The sequence below is a fragment of the Sorghum bicolor genome, chromosome 2, assembly GCF_000003195.3.
Source record: "Sorghum bicolor cultivar BTx623 chromosome 2, Sorghum_bicolor_NCBIv3, whole genome shotgun sequence".
In the NCBI taxonomy this organism is placed as follows: Eukaryota; Viridiplantae; Streptophyta; class Magnoliopsida; order Poales; family Poaceae; genus Sorghum; species Sorghum bicolor.
The window spans coordinates 22,036,186-22,055,500 of NC_012871.2; the positions used below are offsets into that span (position 1 = coordinate 22,036,186).

A 19,315-nucleotide genomic window follows, 5' to 3' on the forward strand; every position below is an offset into this window, starting at 1 on the left:
GCCGAGCAGCCAGGCCGTCCGCGCAGTGCGGATGTGGGCCGAGCACGCGCATGGGTCGGCCTGCGGGCCAAGATCCAGGCCGCCTACTGCGCAAAGCTTTTTTTTTCTTTTTCCTTTTTATGCAACTTTGATTGATGTTTGAAATTATGTGATAAATTGTGTAGTGATCCAAAAATAGTGAAACTTTTTGTATAGGTTCCAGATAATATAAAGAGCATAAGAAAAATGTTAGAGTCTATTTCCTTGATAGTTTGCCTGTCCATAAAAATTGGCTTTTTAATTAATAAATAAAACTTCTAGGAATTTTAATAATTTAGTTATGTGTGCAAAAATCACCAAAATTGGTGGAGAGCCTCTGAATATTGTTCCCTGGCTCTACACAAAATTTGGTGGCATTTGGATAATGTTTAATTGAAATATTAATAAACCCTTATTTAGTACTTAAGTAATAATTCCAAAATAATTAAATAGTGATTATTTAAATCCTCATAATCAGAGTTGAGTGATTTTGGGATTGTGTGATGACCTAAGGTCATTAACCCTAATGACCTTTGGCATTTAATTATTATTTAGCCTTAATGCTTAATTATTGTCATTCGTAATTAATTAAGAATTAATTAAGGTAAATAGGTTTAATAATTACTTAATGTAAGATAATTATGAATTAAGTAAAGTCTTAATTTACAGATGAAACCTCTTGGGTAAAAATATTAAGTTGTTAAACAACTTTATTTAGTGACAATTCTGTATTGCATTAGCTAAGCAAATCGTACTTAATTCGGTCCATCTTGCATAATTGCCATACGCATATCATAAGCATTCATCATTTTGCGTATAGTGTCCGTGACCGAAGGAGCGCCCGTTGAACCGAACCCCGAGGTCGGTGCTCCGTTCGAGGAAGTCGGATCCGAGACTTGGGAAGTCTCCGAGGGTCCCTCTCTGCCCTGCAACCAAGGCAAGCCCCGGATGCATTAACCCCTCCTTGGATGTTTTAAATCTTTTATCACTTATGAATTGAAAATGCTGCATTAGGTAGATGAGAATTGGGTTAACCTACTTGCTGCATTTACTACCTTGATATCTGTTATCCTGTCCTTGACACCTGTTTTATTTTAAAACTGCGTAGCGATGCTTAGCCCTGCTACTAGATAGGTTTTCAAACAAGAAAGTTTGAAGGGTTGTTGTGGGATACACTTATGGCCAATGATGTTTCAACTTGAGACCGGTCGGTGGACTTGCTTTAAGAATGGAGTCTTAAAGTAGTGTCTCCAACTGTGTCGGTTAAGGACCGGTCCGTTGATGGCCTGCTGGGTTGAGAATTTATAGTACTAGCCACTTGCCACGGGTAAGCCCAGTCTTGTGATCCCTCGACGCGAACAGCTACTCGCGCACTGGGAGTGGAAAGATGGCGAGAGTAGTGTGTACCCACCTTACGGATCTGAGATGACCGGAAAACATCTAGATCGGCTGTAGGATGGTGGAGTACTGTGCTCTCGGGTGCCGCGAACCTGGTCAAATTTGGGGAGAGCTTGATTTGGGTTGATATATGCAAGATTTGGTTCTACATATGTCGGGTGGTTAGGAACTCCAGCTGGATTGCTAAGCGATTCGAATCGTCGTTGCTCCCCGATTGGGAGACTCAATTCCTTCGACCCTCATCGTAGTTAAATATGCAACTAAGTGATATAATGAGAAAGGGGAAGATGTCTCATGAGGTTCGGATCCCAATTCCCGGACTCATAGCGACATGAAGCTATGACCATCAATAAATAATACTTAATGATAAGGTTAGGAACTCACGGATTCGTCTGTGGGGAACAACTAGTTAGACTATCCTCGAATTCTTCTGCCTCCGCGAGGGAGGAATTCAGGGTAAAACTTGAAAATAAGGATGCACTACTAGTAAGCTTTTCCGCAAAACACTTTGGCTCCTTGCTCAGCCACCCCTTGTCTACCCTAAGCCTGCATCCCTAAATTCTCCTCTTTTCCCGTCGGATAAGTCTTGTTGAGTACTCCCATACTCAGGGTTTCAATACCCCTGTTGCAGGTGAAGCTCAGGAGCCGGCTTGTTTCGGACCCTGTTGTGTGACCGTCGTCGAGGTTGACGACGAAGAGGAGTGAGCGTGACCCATGGGCAGGGTCTATAAATTTGTTCTGTCTGTACTAAAGTTTAAGTTGCTCCGCTGGACCAGGCTTGTAATAACACTCTACTATTTGGAAGAACTTCTTTTGTAAATTATGTTATGTAATACTTCCGCTGTTTCACTCTGAAATACTATTTTGATCTTGTGTCGTTGAGTTACTGCTTTATCTTCGCAACGAATGATCCTGGTGTTAAGGTGGCCACTTGCTATCCTGTAAGGGCGAGAAGAAGCAGTTCTCGTTGTTGACCATTATCAGTGGTCAGGACGAGTCAGCTTGGTACGCCACAGGTAGCAGTGGAATGAGCGCACAGTAAGACTCATCGGACTTCTAAAGTGGGAGGACTCCCGGCATCACCGTCAGAGGTCCTTAGGACAATGGCAGGTGCCGGTGGGCCCAAACACTTAGGGGGTTCTGCCACATCTTAAAGGTAGGGACAACCAACATAGCAACATGACAAAGAATGTTTTTATGTAAAGTACTCACCCAAGCTTGAATTTTACAAAATTCAAGTTTGGATGAATTTAATTCAATGTTGTATGATGATTGGTTGGACATACCTTGTGCTTGTCATTCATCTGATCTTCTTGCTCCAATCCTGGAAAGGTTAGTGACAAGAATACCCGAAGGAATTTTTTTTACAATTATCCGTATATGCTCAAAACACAAGGTAATGTTGCAAATAATTAAAAGCTCATGTTACAATCTGATCAGTGCTTGTTTTAGGACACTAAGCTTGTCCTTGGGAAACCATCAATTTATGTCAGTGAAGTGGTTTCCCCTCCAACGCTGACCTATATCAAGATCAACTCAACGAGATCTGTAAAATTTATTATAGACATATGCATCGACAACCACCCTTTTAAAGTTTTTATAAATAGAAAGGAAGTGGGGGTTGGAGATCTCGAATGTGGTCATGTTGGAGAGACCAATGGATTGTGAAGATGTTGCATATGAGCATGGAGTAAATGAAGTGGCTATGAAATAAATTCCATGCTCATTAATGCTTAGAGTGAAATCCATGTGGTATGGTGAAAATGATAAGGTGAGTGTGGTAAAAAAAAGGAAAAGAAAAAGGATACACGGACGACTTGGTTCGAAACTAGCACAGCTACCGTTCCCCGGCAACGGCGCCAGAAAGCTTGTTGGGTATTTTAAACGCAAACAGAAAAATCCGCAAGCACACGGATACCGATGTAGCTTTCACCCGGGAGTATTCCAGAGTATCGATTTTCCACAGAGAACGTGAGTGTACTAATTAAGATCCAAGATCGCCCAAGGATAAATATATAATTATTTTTGGTGGGAAGAGAGGAAGTTTCCTGAGAGTTCTCTAGTTGATCTAAGAATCAAGATTTACTTCAAGATTATCTATATCGGGACATCAGAACACTAACCACAGAAAGAGATGAGAAGGGGGCTAGGAAGCTCCGACTACGGTCCTACAAACACCGATCCGAACGTGGTGGAATACGTTGACCGTTAGGGCTCTCACTACCCTAAGGCTACCACAACAATCCGCAGGATTGGGTGCAATTACAGGTAATTGCAAGACTAAACACGACGTCTAATCTATTAATTACTACTCTAATGTTTCAAAGATTAGAGAACTTGATGCAAGCGGGAATCCAATAAATAACTTGAATGTAAATAAAAGTAATTAGAGAACTCAGGAGTTATGAATTGAAGAACCTGGAGAACGATGAAGAACGAACCAGTTGCTGCAAAAGTACAATGTTGAGGAAGATCCGACAGATCCGGCTCCTCCTTCTCCGCTCTCCTCTTCTCTCTCCCTATTTTGTAGATTACATCTAGAACTAACTAGAACTAGAACTAGAGGAACTAGAACTAGAACTAGATGAACTAGAACTAGATCTAGATAAACTAGAGGTAGAACTAGAAGAACTAGAGGGATCCTCTCTACTTGGATGAAGAATTGAAACCCTAACTTTGATTCTTTAGAAGAGGTATGATCTCCAGGGGCCAGGGGGGTCTGGTTTTATAGTCCCTTCAAGTGAATCTGGGCCGTCGGATCAAACCGACATTGATCGTGTGGTTTTCCTTGATCCTTTAGGTCGGTGGAGCATAATACGCGAAACGGGTCCGAATTGGACACTGTAGCTGGGCGGGCGCCCAGGAGAGTTGGGCGGGCGCCCTGCCTCCGAGCGCGATCGGCCTCCCGTTCGTTCCCGTGGCTTCTGGAGTCTTCTAGATGGTAGAAAATTGCACGGCACGTTAATATCTCTATGTAAACCCGATGTGTGGGCCTTTCTTCCATAATTTCTGATAACCCCCTGCAGAAATAGACAAACACCAAAACTCGTGGAATTCTGTCAAATAAAACCCTAAGTCTAGGTGTTAGTTGCATTTGGATCCTTTTCCATGATTAGTTGACGGTTAAATGTGAGCTTTAAGGACCGTCAACAATCTCATCGGTGTAGATTGCTCATTAGCCAAACCTAATGTGCTTGGAGCAGAAGTAACCTCTATACCCGCAACGGCTGAAGGAGCCGTTGGAGCCGTGACTGCTAACAACCCTGGCTGATGATAAGCCAGACCGACATAGAGTGGTGGTGTCTGTCCTTATTTAAAAGTTCGGACCACAGCATTGTAAATAGTACTGGATAACACATTAGGGTGATTGATCAAGCACGATTAATAGCATTTTTAACCATGTCTTGCAATTTACCAGGATTGGGATCAAAGGTAACCTACAGAGGCATCGGTAGATCTTACTTCTGGATAACTTCCCTGCTCCTGTTCATGCTGAAGGATTTGAGACAGAGCTACCTGTACTCCTCCATAGCCCTTTCCATAGCCTGCTTCTGCTCTTCTCTGAGATCAGCCTCCGTCACACCAATGACATTCTCCATGTCGAGCTCAGAAGTGGCCATGTTGTTCTTGTTGATAGTATTTGTCCCACTAGGCGTGCTAAAAGATGTGTTGATGCAAAAACAGATCTGCAAACACAAAGGGCTAATACCCGATTCTAGTGTTGAGGCGTGCCAGCCGATTTGATCTAATAATAGACAAAGGTGATAACTTGAATACTTTAGTCCCGACAACAGCGATGCGCCCGGATTGATTGATTGTTGAATCCCTGAGAACTCGTAGACAAAAGAAAATGTGCGAGTTGATGAAGTCGTCGAAAAAGTAGATGTAAAAGTAGATGTAAAACTTGTATATGATATTGATTGATTGTTCCCAACATTGCTGCTAGGCCTATATTTATACCCTGGCCTAAAGAGTTACAACTGTATACGACTATGATCTAATTCTAGACAAAACAGTACTCTTACATAAGGTATGTTTTAATAAATATATAGAAAATAACACCTATCTATTCCGGTGTCCGTCTCAATTACGATGAAACCTTCCATCGGCTCCTACTTCATCGGCATACCCTTTGTAGCTCCCTTAGCAATTCCCACGCTCTACTTCATCGGCATCGACGATTAGTTGCCTTCATCAGCATCGGCGATCAATCACTCTCTATCGCATTGGTGATCAATCAGCAATGAGTAGTATCCACCGTCCCCATCCACAGACCAGCAGCATCCTCCACCCATCATTCTGTCATCGGTATCATTGGCTATCGGCGCCTTTCTCAATTGCCTGATTGCCGATCAGCTCTCCCCGACCATCTTGACTTATGCCTAAAAACGGTGTCAACACTTTGATACTTACCTTGGCTAGTTGCCTGAGGCTCACTCCATCCTTGCTTCCTAGTGACTGTACTGATATCTTCTCCATGTTGATCTTGAGAATTGAATGCATCTTGAATGGCTTGATAATTTCTTTTTATAATTATCCTCAGCTCTAGCCAGCTCAATAATACATCCATCTTGGTTGATAGTGCACACAACTCCTCTAGAACTTCTTCACTTTCATGGCATGCCTGAGTGTTGAATGTCCAATTCTGATTTTCTGCCATCTTTGCCATAATAGCTTCAGCTCTTCCAAGGGTGAGTGACATAAATTGTAAGGATCCTTGGTAAGCCTAGAGGGGGGGTGAATAGGCGTATCTACTAATTTTCTACACAACTCAAAGTCACTTGTCAGCAACTGTCGGAAGTTATTACAGTTCAGGTCGGAACTTCCGACGCAAAGTGTCAGAAGTTCCAACGCAAACTGTCAGAAGTTCCGACGCAAACCGTCAGAAGTTCCGACGCCTACGGGAAATGAACTACAAGTGCCTAAATAAACTTTGTGAAGGCAATAACTTACAACCCCACTTTCTAGTGGTAAGATGAAGTAATCCAAGTGCTTCCTTGACCTTGAACCACCACCAATTTTTAGATCAGGACCAAAACCTAAGAAATGGCTTGAGAGAGAAAGAGACAACAAAGAACAAGTAATCTCAAGTAATCACAACAACAATAAGCACACGGGACACAAAGATTTATCCCAAGGTTCGGCTCGCCACTAAGGCTTGCGTACGTCCTCGTTGTTGAGGTGACCACTAAGGTCTGAGTCTCTTTCACCTCCTTGCCTCTCTCAAGCAACGTTCTTCACTAGAAAATCAAGGGTAATACAAACTTCCCAAGGTCCTCCCACAGATCGGGAGCTCTTGGGCGACGCCTAGCTGGCTAGGGTTCCAAGAACCCAAGAGTAATAGACGCAAATCCAACCGGCTTGACGAAGAACTCAAGTGCTCAAGCTTGCTAGATGATTTTCTCACTCAATCTACTCTCCTATCACTCAAATCCTTGGGGAAACAAAGTTTGGAGCAAAGGGGAGAGGAGAGGAGAGCCTTGAGAGCTTGAGAGCTATTGGGGTCATGAGTGAGTTGCTTAGAATAAGTCCGTAACGGTTAGAAATGTTGAGAAAGCTATTTATACAAGAAGCTGAAAACTAACCGTTTAGATCTACGTCGGAAGTTCCGACGCGGATCTCGGGACTTCCGGCATATTCTAAAAACACTGCTCACTTGGTCAGAAGTCTATACAAAACCAGTCAACGTCATCAGTTCCGATGCACGTCATCAGTTCCGACGCATCATCAGTTCTGACACATGTCATCACTTCTGACATGTCATCAGTTCCGACGTACGTCGGGACTTCGGACGCAAGCGCGAGCAGAGGTAGCAAGAGGGCCAGGTGTCGGGACTTTCGACGAACGTCATCAGTTCCGACATGCGTCATCAGTTCCGACGCGCGTCATCAGTTCCGACGCGTCATCAGTTCTGACACATGTCATCACTTTCGACACGTCATCAGTTCCGACGTATGTCGGAACTTCCGACGCAAGCGCGAGCAGAGGTAGCAAGAGGGCCAGGTGTCGGGACTTCTGACAAACGTCATCAGTTCCGACATGCGTCATCAGTTCCGACGCGCGTCGGGACTTCCGACGCAAGCGCGAGCAGAGGTAGCAAGAGGGCCAGGTGTCAGGACTTCCGACGAACGTCATCAGTTCCGACATGCGTCATCAGTTCCGACGCACGTCGGGACTTCCGACACCACAAGTCTTAAAAAACTATTCTACGTGCTCGTGAAGTGCTAGAGTGTCTCTCTTTTGATTTAGTTTTAATACTTGAGCACTCTATCTTCCTCAGACCAACTAAATTTGCATCCCTCTTTATAGTGCAGCATAGCCTAAACTCAAGATTAAATATTAAATAATTAAAATGCCTTTGAGTCCATCACCACATCATTTGGTAATTGGGCTTTTGCCATCTCACATATCATGTGTTACCCTCATTCTTATTTTACCTGCTTGCCATCTCAACAAATCTCATTAGTCCTCTAATTGTGTGGTCATTATCACCAAAACCCACGACTAGGGGTTGATTGCACTTACAATCTCCCCCTTTTTTGGTGATTGATGACAACACAACTAGAGCTTACAAAAATATTTAAAGTATGACTGAGATTTTAAAGTCATGGGTGTAGAGACTCCCCCTAAATATGTGAATGGAGAATTGAATTCTCAAACTGGCATAAGAGGCTAAAATTCACATATAGAGTTAAGTGATGGGGCTTCCTCTACATCCATGCTTCTGTGGAGTGCTGCACATAGTGTCACACGAATATACGTGATGCGTATGACAAGTATGCACACAATCATTCAAGGCAAGGAAAAAAATTGTACCCCCCTCTCATTCTCCCCCTTTGGCAACAAGCACCAAAAAGTGAGAAAAGAAGGAAGAGGGATACAACACACTTAACATATTATGGTCAGCAACAGCTGAACAAGAACAAGTAATGACCATAAAATGCAAGTTCTCTTTTGATAAAGCATTTTGAAGCGTAATATGAACCTTTTTTGTAAACCTTTTGCCTAGATACTAGTTGATCAAACAAAGGTGTGCTAAATTTCAAACCACGTTACGGGAATCAAGTATAATTAGCTCACTACGCAAAGCACAAAACCTTGTCTCGTCAAGAGGCCTAGTGAAGATATCGGCTAGTTGCTTTTCGGTGCTCACATGGCGAATTTTGATATCTCCTTTGGCTTCGTGGTCTCTCAAGAAGTGATGTCGGACGTCTATGTGCTTAGTTCTTGAATGGCTTACGGGATTGTTTGCAAGCTTTATGGCGCTTTCATTGTCACACAATAATGGGATTTTGGTAAAACGACATCCGAAATCACGAAGGGTTTGCCTCATCCAAAGTAGTTGAGCACAACAGCACCGGCTGCAACATACTCGGCCTCGGCGGTGGAAAGGGCTACACAATTTTGCTTTTTAGAACTCCAAGACACTAGGGACCGTCCAAGGAATTGACATGTCCCCGAAGTGCTTTTTCGATCCACTTTGCAACCGGCGTAATCGGAGTCCGAATACCCAAGTAGATCAAACTTAGAGCCCTTAGGATACCACAAGCCAAGGTTAGGAGTGTGTACTAAATATCTCAAGATTCTCTTAACAGCCACTAAGTGGCACTCTTTTGGGTTAGCTTGAAATCTAGCACACATGCACACACTAAGCATAATATCGGGCCTAGATGCACACAAATAGAGTAGAGAGCCAATCATGGAGCGATATACCTTTTGGTCGATGGCTTTCCCTTCCTCATTGAGATCAAGATGTCCATTGGTTGGCATGGGAGTTTTGATGGGCTTTGCATTCGCCATGTCAAACTTCTTTAGCATATCATGGGTGTACTTAGTTTGGCTAATGAAAGTTCCATCCTTCAATTGCTTGATTTGAAAACCAAGAAAGAACTTCAATTCACCCATCATAGACATCTCAAATCTCTTGGTCATGATCCTACTAAATTCCTCACAAAACTCATGGTTAGTACTACCAAATATTATGTCATAGACATATATTCGACACACAAATATATCTTTATTGACTTTGTGAGTGAAAAGGGTAGGATCAGCTTTGCCTATTTCAAAGCCTTGTTTAAGCAAGAATTCCTTAAGGCATTCATACCATGCTCTTGGTGCTTGCTTAAGCCCATAGAGCGCCTTTTGGAATTTGTAGACGTGGTTGGGGAACTTGGGATCTTCAAAACCCGGTGGTTGCTCAACATAGACAAGCTCTTGGATAGGGCCATTGAGAAATGCACTTTTGACATCCATTTGATATAGCTTGAAGTCATGATGGGCAGCAAAGGCTAAAAGCATTCGGATTGCCTCAAGCCTTGCCACTGGTGCATATGTTTCTTCAAAGTCCAAGCCCTCTACTTGAGTGTAGCCTTGAGCAACCAATCTTGCTTTGTTCCTAGTCACCACTCCATTTTCATCCTGCTTGTTGCAGAAGACCCACTTGGTGCCAATCACGTTCGTCTTGGGTCTTTCCACCAATGTACAAACTTGATTTCTTTCAAAGTTATTCAACTCTTCTTGCATGGCCATCACCCAGTCCTCATCTTCAAGAGCCTTTTCAACCTTGAGTGGTTCCATAGGAGAAACAAAAGAGTAATATTGACAAAAATTTGCTAAATGAGAACGTGTCAATACCCCCTTTCGAAGACTCCCAAGGATGTTGTCGACGAGGTGATCTCGTTGAATGATTTGCTTGAGTCTTGGATGCTCGATGGCCTCTTGATTACTTTCTAGATCTTCAGCTTCTTCTTCTTCAAATATGGGTTGTAGGTTTTGTCCTCGAATTTGAGTTGGACTTGCTGTTGTTGTTGAAGGGGGTGTGGCATTACCACTCTTAGGTGTGGCACAACTGCTCTGTTGTGCTGCAGCAGGGGTTTGCTCCCCCTCAATATTAGGTACATCAGTGGAAACTTGTTCACCAGCAGCTTGGGAAACCACCACATCAGTGACTTCATCTTCTCGTGGCCTAATATCACCAATAGCCAATTGTTTGATTGCATCACAAGGTGGATCCTCCTTTCCTACAACACTTGAATCAACTTGCTCTACTTGAGAGCCATTAGATTCATCAAATGTCACATTTACCGCTATTTCAACTCTCCCAGAGGTTTTGTTGAAAACACGATAGGCATGCTCATTTGATCCATAACCAAGAAGAAAACCTTCATCAACTTTAGGTGCAAACTTAGATGTTTTGGGTTTCTTGTTAAGTATGAAACACTTACACCCAAACACTCTAAAGTAAGACACCTTTGGTTTGTTACCGGTTAGAAGCTCATATGAAGTTTTCTTCAATTTCTTGTGTAGGTAGAGGCGATTGATGGCATGGCAAGCGGTGTTGACAGCGTCACACCAAAACAAATCTGAAGTCTTGTACTCATCTAGCATTGTCCTTGCCATATCAATGAGTGTTCGGTTCTTCCTCTCTACTACACCATTTTGTTGAGGGGTGTATGGACTTGAGAACTCATGCTTGATGCCCTCTTCATCAAGGAACTCCTCAACTTGAGTGTTCTTGAATTTGGTCCCATTATCACTTCTCATCTTCTTGATGGGGAGACCAAACTCCTTTTGAGCTCTTCTAACAAATGTCTTCACTTTGTCCCTAACTTGACACTTATCAAACAAGAAAAATACCCAAGTGAAATGGGAATAGTCATCAACAATAACAAGACCATATTTGTTACCCCCGATACTTAGGTAGGCGACCGGTCCAAAGAGATCCATGTGGATGAGCTCCAATGGTTGTGTGGTGGTCATGATGCTCATTGGTGGGTGAGGTACGCCAACTTGCTTTCCGGCTTGACAAGCTCTACATATCCTATCTTTCTCAAACTGAACATTTGTTAGTCCAAGAATGTGTTCATCCTTTTGAAGTTTGGCCAAGTTCCTCATCCCAACATGGGCTAGTCGGCGATGTCAAAGCCAACCCATGCTAGATTTTGCCACTAAACAGGTCTCAAGATTAGCTTTACTTTTATTGAAATCAACTAGGTAAAGCTTATTCTTTAAACGACCCGTAAAGACAATAGAGGAATCCTCCCTTCTAAAGACTTCCACACCCTTATCTGTAAAGAGACAATTGTAACCCATCTCACACAATTGAGAAACGGATAACAAATTGTAGCTCAACGAATCAACATGCAAAACATTTGTAATTGAATGCTCAAGGGTTATAGCAACTTTACCGAGACCAAGCACATCACCTTTAGAATTATCTGCAAAGACAATATTCTCATTTGAGTCCACCTTTGGGGTATATGATTGGAACATACTCTTTTCTCCGGTCATGTGATTTGTACATCCACTATCACGCACCCAACTTGATCCACCGGAGGAGTATGCCTGCAAAACAAGTTTAGTTGCTAGATTTAGGTCCCCAAATAGACTTGGGGCCTTGCATGTTAGTCACAAGTATTTTAGGAACCCAAATGGAAGTATTCTTGTAGACATTGGTTTCATTGCTAACATACTTAGCAACAACTTCACCACGGTTGTTACTTTTCAACACAAAGCATGATGACAAGCTTTGTCGAGGTGCATGGACCTTTGGTTGATAAGCATACTTGTTTGGAGTTCCCCATATTAATTCCTTTGGCTTTTGGGAAATCTTCTTTTCCTCGTATGTTACTTTCTTTCCGGGCTTAGTTTGATTAGGAACAAAATTGGTAGCCTTCCCATTTTTGCGGGGCGTGACATTACCGCCCTTCTCCATGGTATAGCCACTATGTGGCACTTGAAACGACCTAGATTTTTCCAAAAAGGGAAAAATCCATAGATTCGAATTATAATGTGATAATTCAAAAATTGAACCATCCCATTATCATATATCAGCTGTTATCATAGTCATACATCGTTAGAAACAAAATTACAACACATTTACTTTACAACTCTTGGTCAACAAACCTATTACATCGTCTTTCTAGCGGAAACACACACGGGTCTTTATCAGAGTCGATGTAGCGCGTTAGCGGTGAAGGCTCCTCCTTCACGGGCAATCATCAGAGTCGGTGTAGTTTATCAGCGGGCGTAGCCTTCATCTCTGAACCAAACTTGAGCGCAGGAACGAGACCACCTAATCCTTCTATTCTCCGTAGTTATCGTCATAGACCACGTTCAACACCTGCTAAACAATTTTCAGTACGATTTGTACTAGCCACTGGCTCCCACCCTATGCTTTTGCGTAAGCTTTGTGGTAAGTGGAATGCAAAGGGTAGATCAAGAGGCCTACATATATGGCTGTAGTTTTTCCTATGCAAGTTCATCAATATTTAATAATAATAATTCATCAGGTTTTAATCCATCTCACCCACACATCCAACCATTCATCCACCCATCCCATCACACACATCTCACCACACTCTCACTCTCTAGGCGGCAAGTACGACTCCCGCTCGTGCCTTGCCTCAACGGCCATCGCCGGATCCAACACAAACCCAGGGAAAGGTAGAAAGGACTCCTCTCTCTAGTCAAGTGAAGCGGAAACATAGGAAAGGTCCATAGCCAAAAATGGCATATGTATCGATCGATCAACCAGAAACTCTGCAGAGGTTTGCACTAACCACTAGATCACCATCATCGGTGGAGCGCCCCACCTAGGCTGATGCCGGGCTGCCTTCCAACTAAGTACGATGCCACCCTACCACTCAGAACTGGGACCATACCGGAGTACCACCGGTACGCTGAGACTGTGAGGCGTAGTACCGGGCCCCCAAAGGTCACTACGCTGTCTTAGGAGGGTGTGGGTCCTCATGCCCGTACCTCCCTACACTGTCTACCAACAACCTAGTAGTAGTGGCACCGCCCTAACTGGTCGTACATCCGTCTCCTCCCCATAAGAGCGAGTGGGGTGCAAGGCTTCCTACGAACCGGTTCTCAGAACATCTCAGTCCTTAGGGTGACCGAACAGGACATCTTCACGAGGGGCCAGCCGATGCTCCGCTCGACGAGACATCCGGCTACCCCGTGCTAAACAGCACCTCCCATCCCGGTGCTTCGTCCCACGAAGACACTCCACTCCGGGACCTCTCCCTGTCACATGTACCCGCCACAGGTATCTCTCGTGGAGAACGCCCAGGTAGCGTTCCCCGGCAAGACTTGTCCCAAGACTCGTCGTAGATCCTGCTCGGTCGACTCGACCCTCACCACACACCCAAGACACACGCCGAGATCTCCCCAAATCCATTACCATCTCATTATCCAGTTATCGGCACCGCGTGCCTTATCCACTCACATCCAATCCTCCACAATGCATCACATCACAGATATAATGCGTAGTAGAAGCAGTAGCAAGTAGTATGCAAGCATCTAACCTAACAGCGGGTGTGCAAGGGTTATAGGTTGCAACAAGGCAATGGCTCACAAGCATCTCTACCATGCAACCTATCTCAGTTCATTTGCATAAAGTAAAGCACTAGCATCTACATTATTGCATGTCTAATAGGATTCTACGAGGTTGGGTGGGACGTGGCACCTGTTGAGTGTCATTTCCAAGATCCACAGTGCACTTGTAGTTGTACTCATCCGAGGTCTTTCTCCTATCTGCATGTCCTTCCTTCAACTGGTTCCGATTCGATCAACGCTACCCAAAGCAACTACCTCGTAAACGACAAACAAGGCGAAACAATCAAACCACTAGACCTAGAAAGACTGTGAAAAGAGGCGACAAAACACTGAAGAGCAACTACACTAAAAGAGCACCGAAAGGAAAACAACTTAGCCCTCTCGGTGGATGTCCGATCCCTGGGCTAAAAGAAACGGGAATGGTTGTTCACTAAGTACAAGCCAGAGTCTTAGCCTAGTCGGTACTTCCCGGGTAAATTGAGTCAACCTGTACGGCTTTAATAAATGGCTTAGACTCTAACTCATTCTAAGCAAACACCATGGCTTACGGTCTTTCGATCCAAGTGTCATAGAGATCGACAGGGATCGAAAAGACTATGAGCACGAGAAGTTCCGGTCTCCCTCCATCCATACGCCATTGTAGTTGGCGAGAGCCAAGAGAGGGTGGAACAAAGAGAGAAGAAAAGGGGAGGGCGGTCTACTCCTTCCAATCCACTTGCCATGGTAAGAGACGGGGAATCAGAAAGAGTGACACACAAGAACACGAGTGCTTAAACTACTTGTAGGGTACCACGACCTAGGTGCACTAAATGCACTAAGACATCCCTAGGGTTCATAGCAGTGCGGTTGTCACCGCGAGAACCAAAGAACGCTACGGTCAAATAGGTACAAGCATACAAGAGTTTAAGTACGAAGAACCAAAAGGCGGTAAAAGACACGGGTTTCACTTTCCATTGATTCGCTCGCCATATCAACGACGGGAATCGCGGGATTGGAAACAAAACATCAAACAAGCAAAAAGGAGCTCAATCCACATCTTACTGGATCGACGGGGATTGAGAACAAGAGAGAAGAAGAAGAATGGGGTCCACGTTCTTTTGACCCAACTCATCATGGAACGAACGACGGTTGGATAAAAAAGTGATGCGACCCCACGATCTACTCCAACTCAAAACGCTTCACGACCTAGGTGCTTCTGACTCGGCACAAGGTCATTCCTATAGTTCTAGGCGATGCGGTTGTCATCGCGGGAACTAGGGGAAATGCCCGGGTCTAGGTGGCATAAGCATACAAGGTGGTTAGGATAATCATACGAAAAACAAGGTAAAGCCCAATGGCCATGGCGAGGTGACTCGCAGCCATGAGCTCCACCTAACGAGTTGGCTTTCAACTGTTCCACAAGGGTTGCTCCTAATCTGTATCCCACTAGACTAGATCACAGAGGACTCGAAGGCGCGGGTAAGAACCGCGTCGTTATGAATATCGAGTCCGCAAATGATCAAACCCTAGGGACGGGGATAGGAGCCAACGATCGTAGTTCAACGAAGTCAACTAAACACGAGGAATGTGTTACGCTCGGCATCGCGATCACGGCGGGACGAACCCACGATCGAAATGGTCGAACGCACTACCATTTCCCTAACCGGCTCGAAGGCACGGTCCAATGACAAATAACACAAGAAGGGACAACGACAACACGAGAGAAGGGATATGCTTGGCGTTACGGCCATGGCAAGTCAAACTCGCGATCGCAACGTTCAAACACATCGCTCTCAACCGGCTCAATGGCATGATCCACTGACAACGACAAACACGCAAGGAATCACGACTCGATCATTAATAACACAAAGGCACTACGACAACTCGGGGTAGCACATTTCCAATAGCACAAGAGATAGAAAGATGGATAAATAAATAAATAGACCGGCACGAAGGCACGGCACACGCATGGATATAGATAAAGATAGGTCATGCAACAAGTATAGACGATAATATAGATGACAACTATCAAGTATGTACAAAGGTATAAGAAAGGACAAGGGTTTTGCCGACGTCGGAGACGATGTCGGCTAGGTTCAAGGTTCGACCTTGCTGACGAGGATGGCAGAGGCTTCTACAGCTTGGTCGCGGCTTGCTGCAGGTGGTCGGGGTGCATCTGAAAGAGAAGTCTTGGGGTTCGGCAACGCCTCGAGGTTCGGTGCTCCAACAGCAGCGATGTTAAGTCCAACGGCTCCGGCAAGTGGCACGACATGGGTGCAGCATCCCTGTACAGTGAAGAACACGGCACAAAGGCCGGTTTCAGCAAGGCAAAACAGAAAGCTAGCAAGGAGGGCACTTGGGCACTGGTGGCTTACCGGCGGTAGCAGAGAAGAGCTTGGCGAGGATGGGGCCATGGACGCCGGACAGGGTCGCGGCGCTTGGTCGCCGCAGCGACGTTGAGGGCTCCGACGGCGTTGAGGACGCGCTCCGGGGTGCCGTCGAAGGTCGACATCGCGGTTCCGGCGTCGCCGCGTCGGGGCAGGGGCTTCGAGTTGCTCGGCGTCGACGATCCATGGGCGAGGCCGTCGCGAAGTTCGCGGCCGGGGTTCGTAGAAATGAGGACGTCGCAGTGGGGCGCGGCCACCAGGGTGCTCGGGCGGTGTCGCGGCTGGCCCACGTGGCGACGAGGTGGGGCGGTGGCGTCGCCATGGCTCCGGTGCGGTGGTGCTCAGAGCGCGACATCGAGGCGCCGAGGGGCGGGGCTGACACGGCGGCGGCGCGGCTTGGCGAGCAGAGGAAGAGGGGACGGGGGTGGCGGCGCCATGGGAAAGGAGCAGAGGAAGAGGGTGGCGGCTCTGGTTCTTATAGGAGGCGCAGCTAGGGTTCCTAGGGTAGGCGTTCATCCTCGGCGTCCGCGCCCGCGTTGGGACACGCGGCGTGAATCGCGGGCGCGCGTGGCAGGGAGCAGGGGGGCGCGTGCGCGGGAGTGCTCGGGCGCGGGTGCTCCACCGAGCGGCGGCGGCGGCTCTGCCTGGGAGCTGGCGTGGCTCCTAGGGTTGAGGACGGTGCTGGCTCCCTCGTGGGCCACGGCCTGGGCCTTGGCGACCTGGGGGAGCTGGGCCGGTGCGGGTTGGTGGTGCAGGGTGGGCTTCGCGGAGGGGTTGGGCCGGGGCAAGTAGCTGGGCCGCGCGGCTGGGTGGCGAGTTGGGCCACAGTGCCGCCGTGGTGAGTGAAGCGGGCCAGAGGAGAGGGGAGGGGGTGGGCCGGCGCTGCTGTCCACGCTATGGGCCAGGGAGGGGGCGCTAGGAGGCCTGGATGGGCTAGAGAAGAAGGAAGGTTTTTCCATTTTTGGATTAAGCACAAAGGAATGTCACAAGATGGATTCAAAGAGGGGATTTAGGAAGGGAACCAAGTAGGTGAGAAAGATCACAAAGGGTTAGAAAGGAGTTTGGAAGGAATTCAAAGGAGTTTGAGACGTACTCCCATAGAAAGGTTGAGAAGGGATTCGCTTCGCCTTTGGGATAGGCTCAACGGGGATTCGGGAAGACTTTGCTACAGATTGTGCACTCCAAAAGAAACTCAAAACCATAAACAAGACCCAACTTAAGACGACTCACGAACAAGAGCACTTGTCTACAAACAATTCTAAATGAATGCGATGTTTTGTTAGCGGGTTAAGATCGAGTTAGACCTAAAAACTATATGCTTCATACGACTTATAGGAAAATTTTTAAAAAGCTCGTATTTTTGGTTTTCGTAAAAGTCTGGGATGTTATAGCACTACCGCTCGGGGACGTTGTACTGTCACAATCTGTGCAAGCCGCTCTACACCAATTTTGCCCTTCCTTTCAAACTTGACACACTCATAGCCATTGACTATCTTTCTTCCATTTGTCTTTGCTCCTATTGTGTGTCCAAGCCCATGCTTGATTGAGGGATGTCTCCCTTGCTTGAATTGAGGCTCTTTTGGATCATTTGCCTTTTTGTCATTCACTTGAGCCTTACCACCCAAGCAACTCTTGCTGATGATCTCATTAAGCCTATTAATCTCCTTTCTCATAGCCTCCATGTTTGCAAGGTTAGTGGAATAAGCATTCAAATCAAGATTATAACATTTTCCACAACCTTGACTAGTGGAGGGAATAGAGGCATCCTTTGCTTTAGAGGGATGTGAGTTGCTATCTCGAAGAATGCTATATTGTTTCTCAAGCTGCTTGTACTTTCCATCTAAGTCACAATACTTTTGCTTGAGGGCAATATTTGCTTTCTTTGTGATAGCATGGGCCCCTTGCTCTTTGGCCAAAGCCTTGTGCAAGGATTCCACCTCACTTCAATCTAATGCAAGAGCTTCCTTGCTAGCAATGTAGAGGTTCTCTTGTTTGATAAGAGTCTCTTCACTAGATTCTAACTCAGCTTGAACACTCTCTAAATCCTCCATTAGCTTAGTTATGAACAGTTTGGTCTTGCTATCCAAATTTTTAGTTATGTTATCAATTTCTTCATCACTAGACACATCATCACTAGAGCAATCACTTAAATCCCTACTAGATGTGTCACTAGGGGGAGAAGGCTTGGATTTGGATTTTACCTTCTCACCCTTTGCCATAAGACAAATGTGAGGGGAGTAGTAGTCATCATCAAACATGTTGTTGAAGAGCCTTGGTGTGGAGGATGGCTTGTGAATAGCCACAGTTGCAATCTTCTCATCCTCCTCACTTGAGCTATCTTTTGTTGAGTCCCATTCATGTCCAATGTGAGCCTCTCCCATGTGTCTTTTGCTCTTTTTGTAGTCGATCTTGCTCTCTTTCTTATCTCTCTTGTAATTGTTGTCTTCGATTTCATGAGGACAATGAGCAATGAGATGTTCTGTGCTTCCACAATTGTAGCATAGTCTCTTCTTCTTGTTTGGGAACTTCCTCTTCACTACCTTGTAGCCTTGCTTTTTGAGTCCCTTTTGATATCTTCTCAAAAAGAGAGCAACATCTTTCACTTTCTCATATTGTTCACTATCACTTTCATCTTCACTTGATGATGATGTTGTCTCTACTTCTTTGACTTGCTTTGGTGCTTTGGGCTTGCTAGTTGATGCTTTCTTGTTGGACTTGGACTTGCTTGTAGAGGGTCGCTTGGTTGACTTGTTGGCTTTGAGAGCTACACCATCGTTGATCTTGATGCCTTCTAGCTTTGCTTGCAGCTCACCAAGCTTCTTTCTTTCATTTGCTTCTTCTCTTTGCATATCAAATGTCAAAATCCTCCCAAGTACATCATTTGGTGTGAAGTACTCAAACTTCTTCTTGTCTCTAATTAGAGTGACTACGGTCTCATTTCTTGGTGAATAAGCTTCCAACATAATCTTGACAACCTTATGATCATCTAACTCATCACAACCGTTAGCCTCTAATCTTGCCCACCAAGGACATCAACCTATCAAACATCTCTTGTGGCCCTTCTCCATCCAAGATAACAAACCGGTTCAGCTTGGCCATCATCAAATCAATTCTTGCCTTCCTTACCTTGTCAACTCCTTCATGTGCAAGGTGCAAAGTATCCCATATTTGCTTGGCAATGTCAACACCAA

General features: G+C 45.4%; 3 protein-coding genes across 3 annotated transcripts in view; all 3 read right to left on the reverse strand.

The window, feature by feature from the left end:
• LOC110432647 (neural Wiskott-Aldrich syndrome protein-like) overlaps positions 1-5,036 on the reverse strand; it is a 109,487-nt gene extending 104,451 nt beyond the window's left edge. Inside the window, exon 1 of the mRNA XM_021453422.1 lies at positions 4,933-5,036. Coding sequence (XP_021309097.1) covers positions 4,933-5,036 — 104 coding nt within the window. The remainder of the gene's footprint in view (positions 1-4,932) is intronic.
• Positions 16,637-17,083, reverse strand: LOC110432648 (proline-rich receptor-like protein kinase PERK9). Its single transcript, XM_021453423.1, has one exon. The coding sequence runs from the start codon at positions 17,081-17,083 to the stop codon at positions 16,637-16,639; it is 447 nt and encodes a 148-aa protein (XP_021309098.1).
• Positions 18,068-19,087, reverse strand: LOC110432649. Its single transcript, XM_021453424.1, has one exon. It carries the CDS (start codon positions 19,085-19,087, stop codon positions 18,068-18,070), a length of 1,020 nt encoding a protein of 339 aa, XP_021309099.1.

What these genes read in the sequence shown, in the direction of transcription:
- LOC110432648 (XM_021453423.1), bottom strand. Translation starts at nt 17,083, where the DNA reads ATGGAAAAACCTTCCTTCTTCTCTAGCCCATCCAGGCCTCCTAGCGCC.
- LOC110432649 (XM_021453424.1), bottom strand. Translation starts at nt 19,087, where the DNA reads ATGTTGGAAGCTTATTCACCAAGAAATGAGACCGTAGTCACTCTAATT.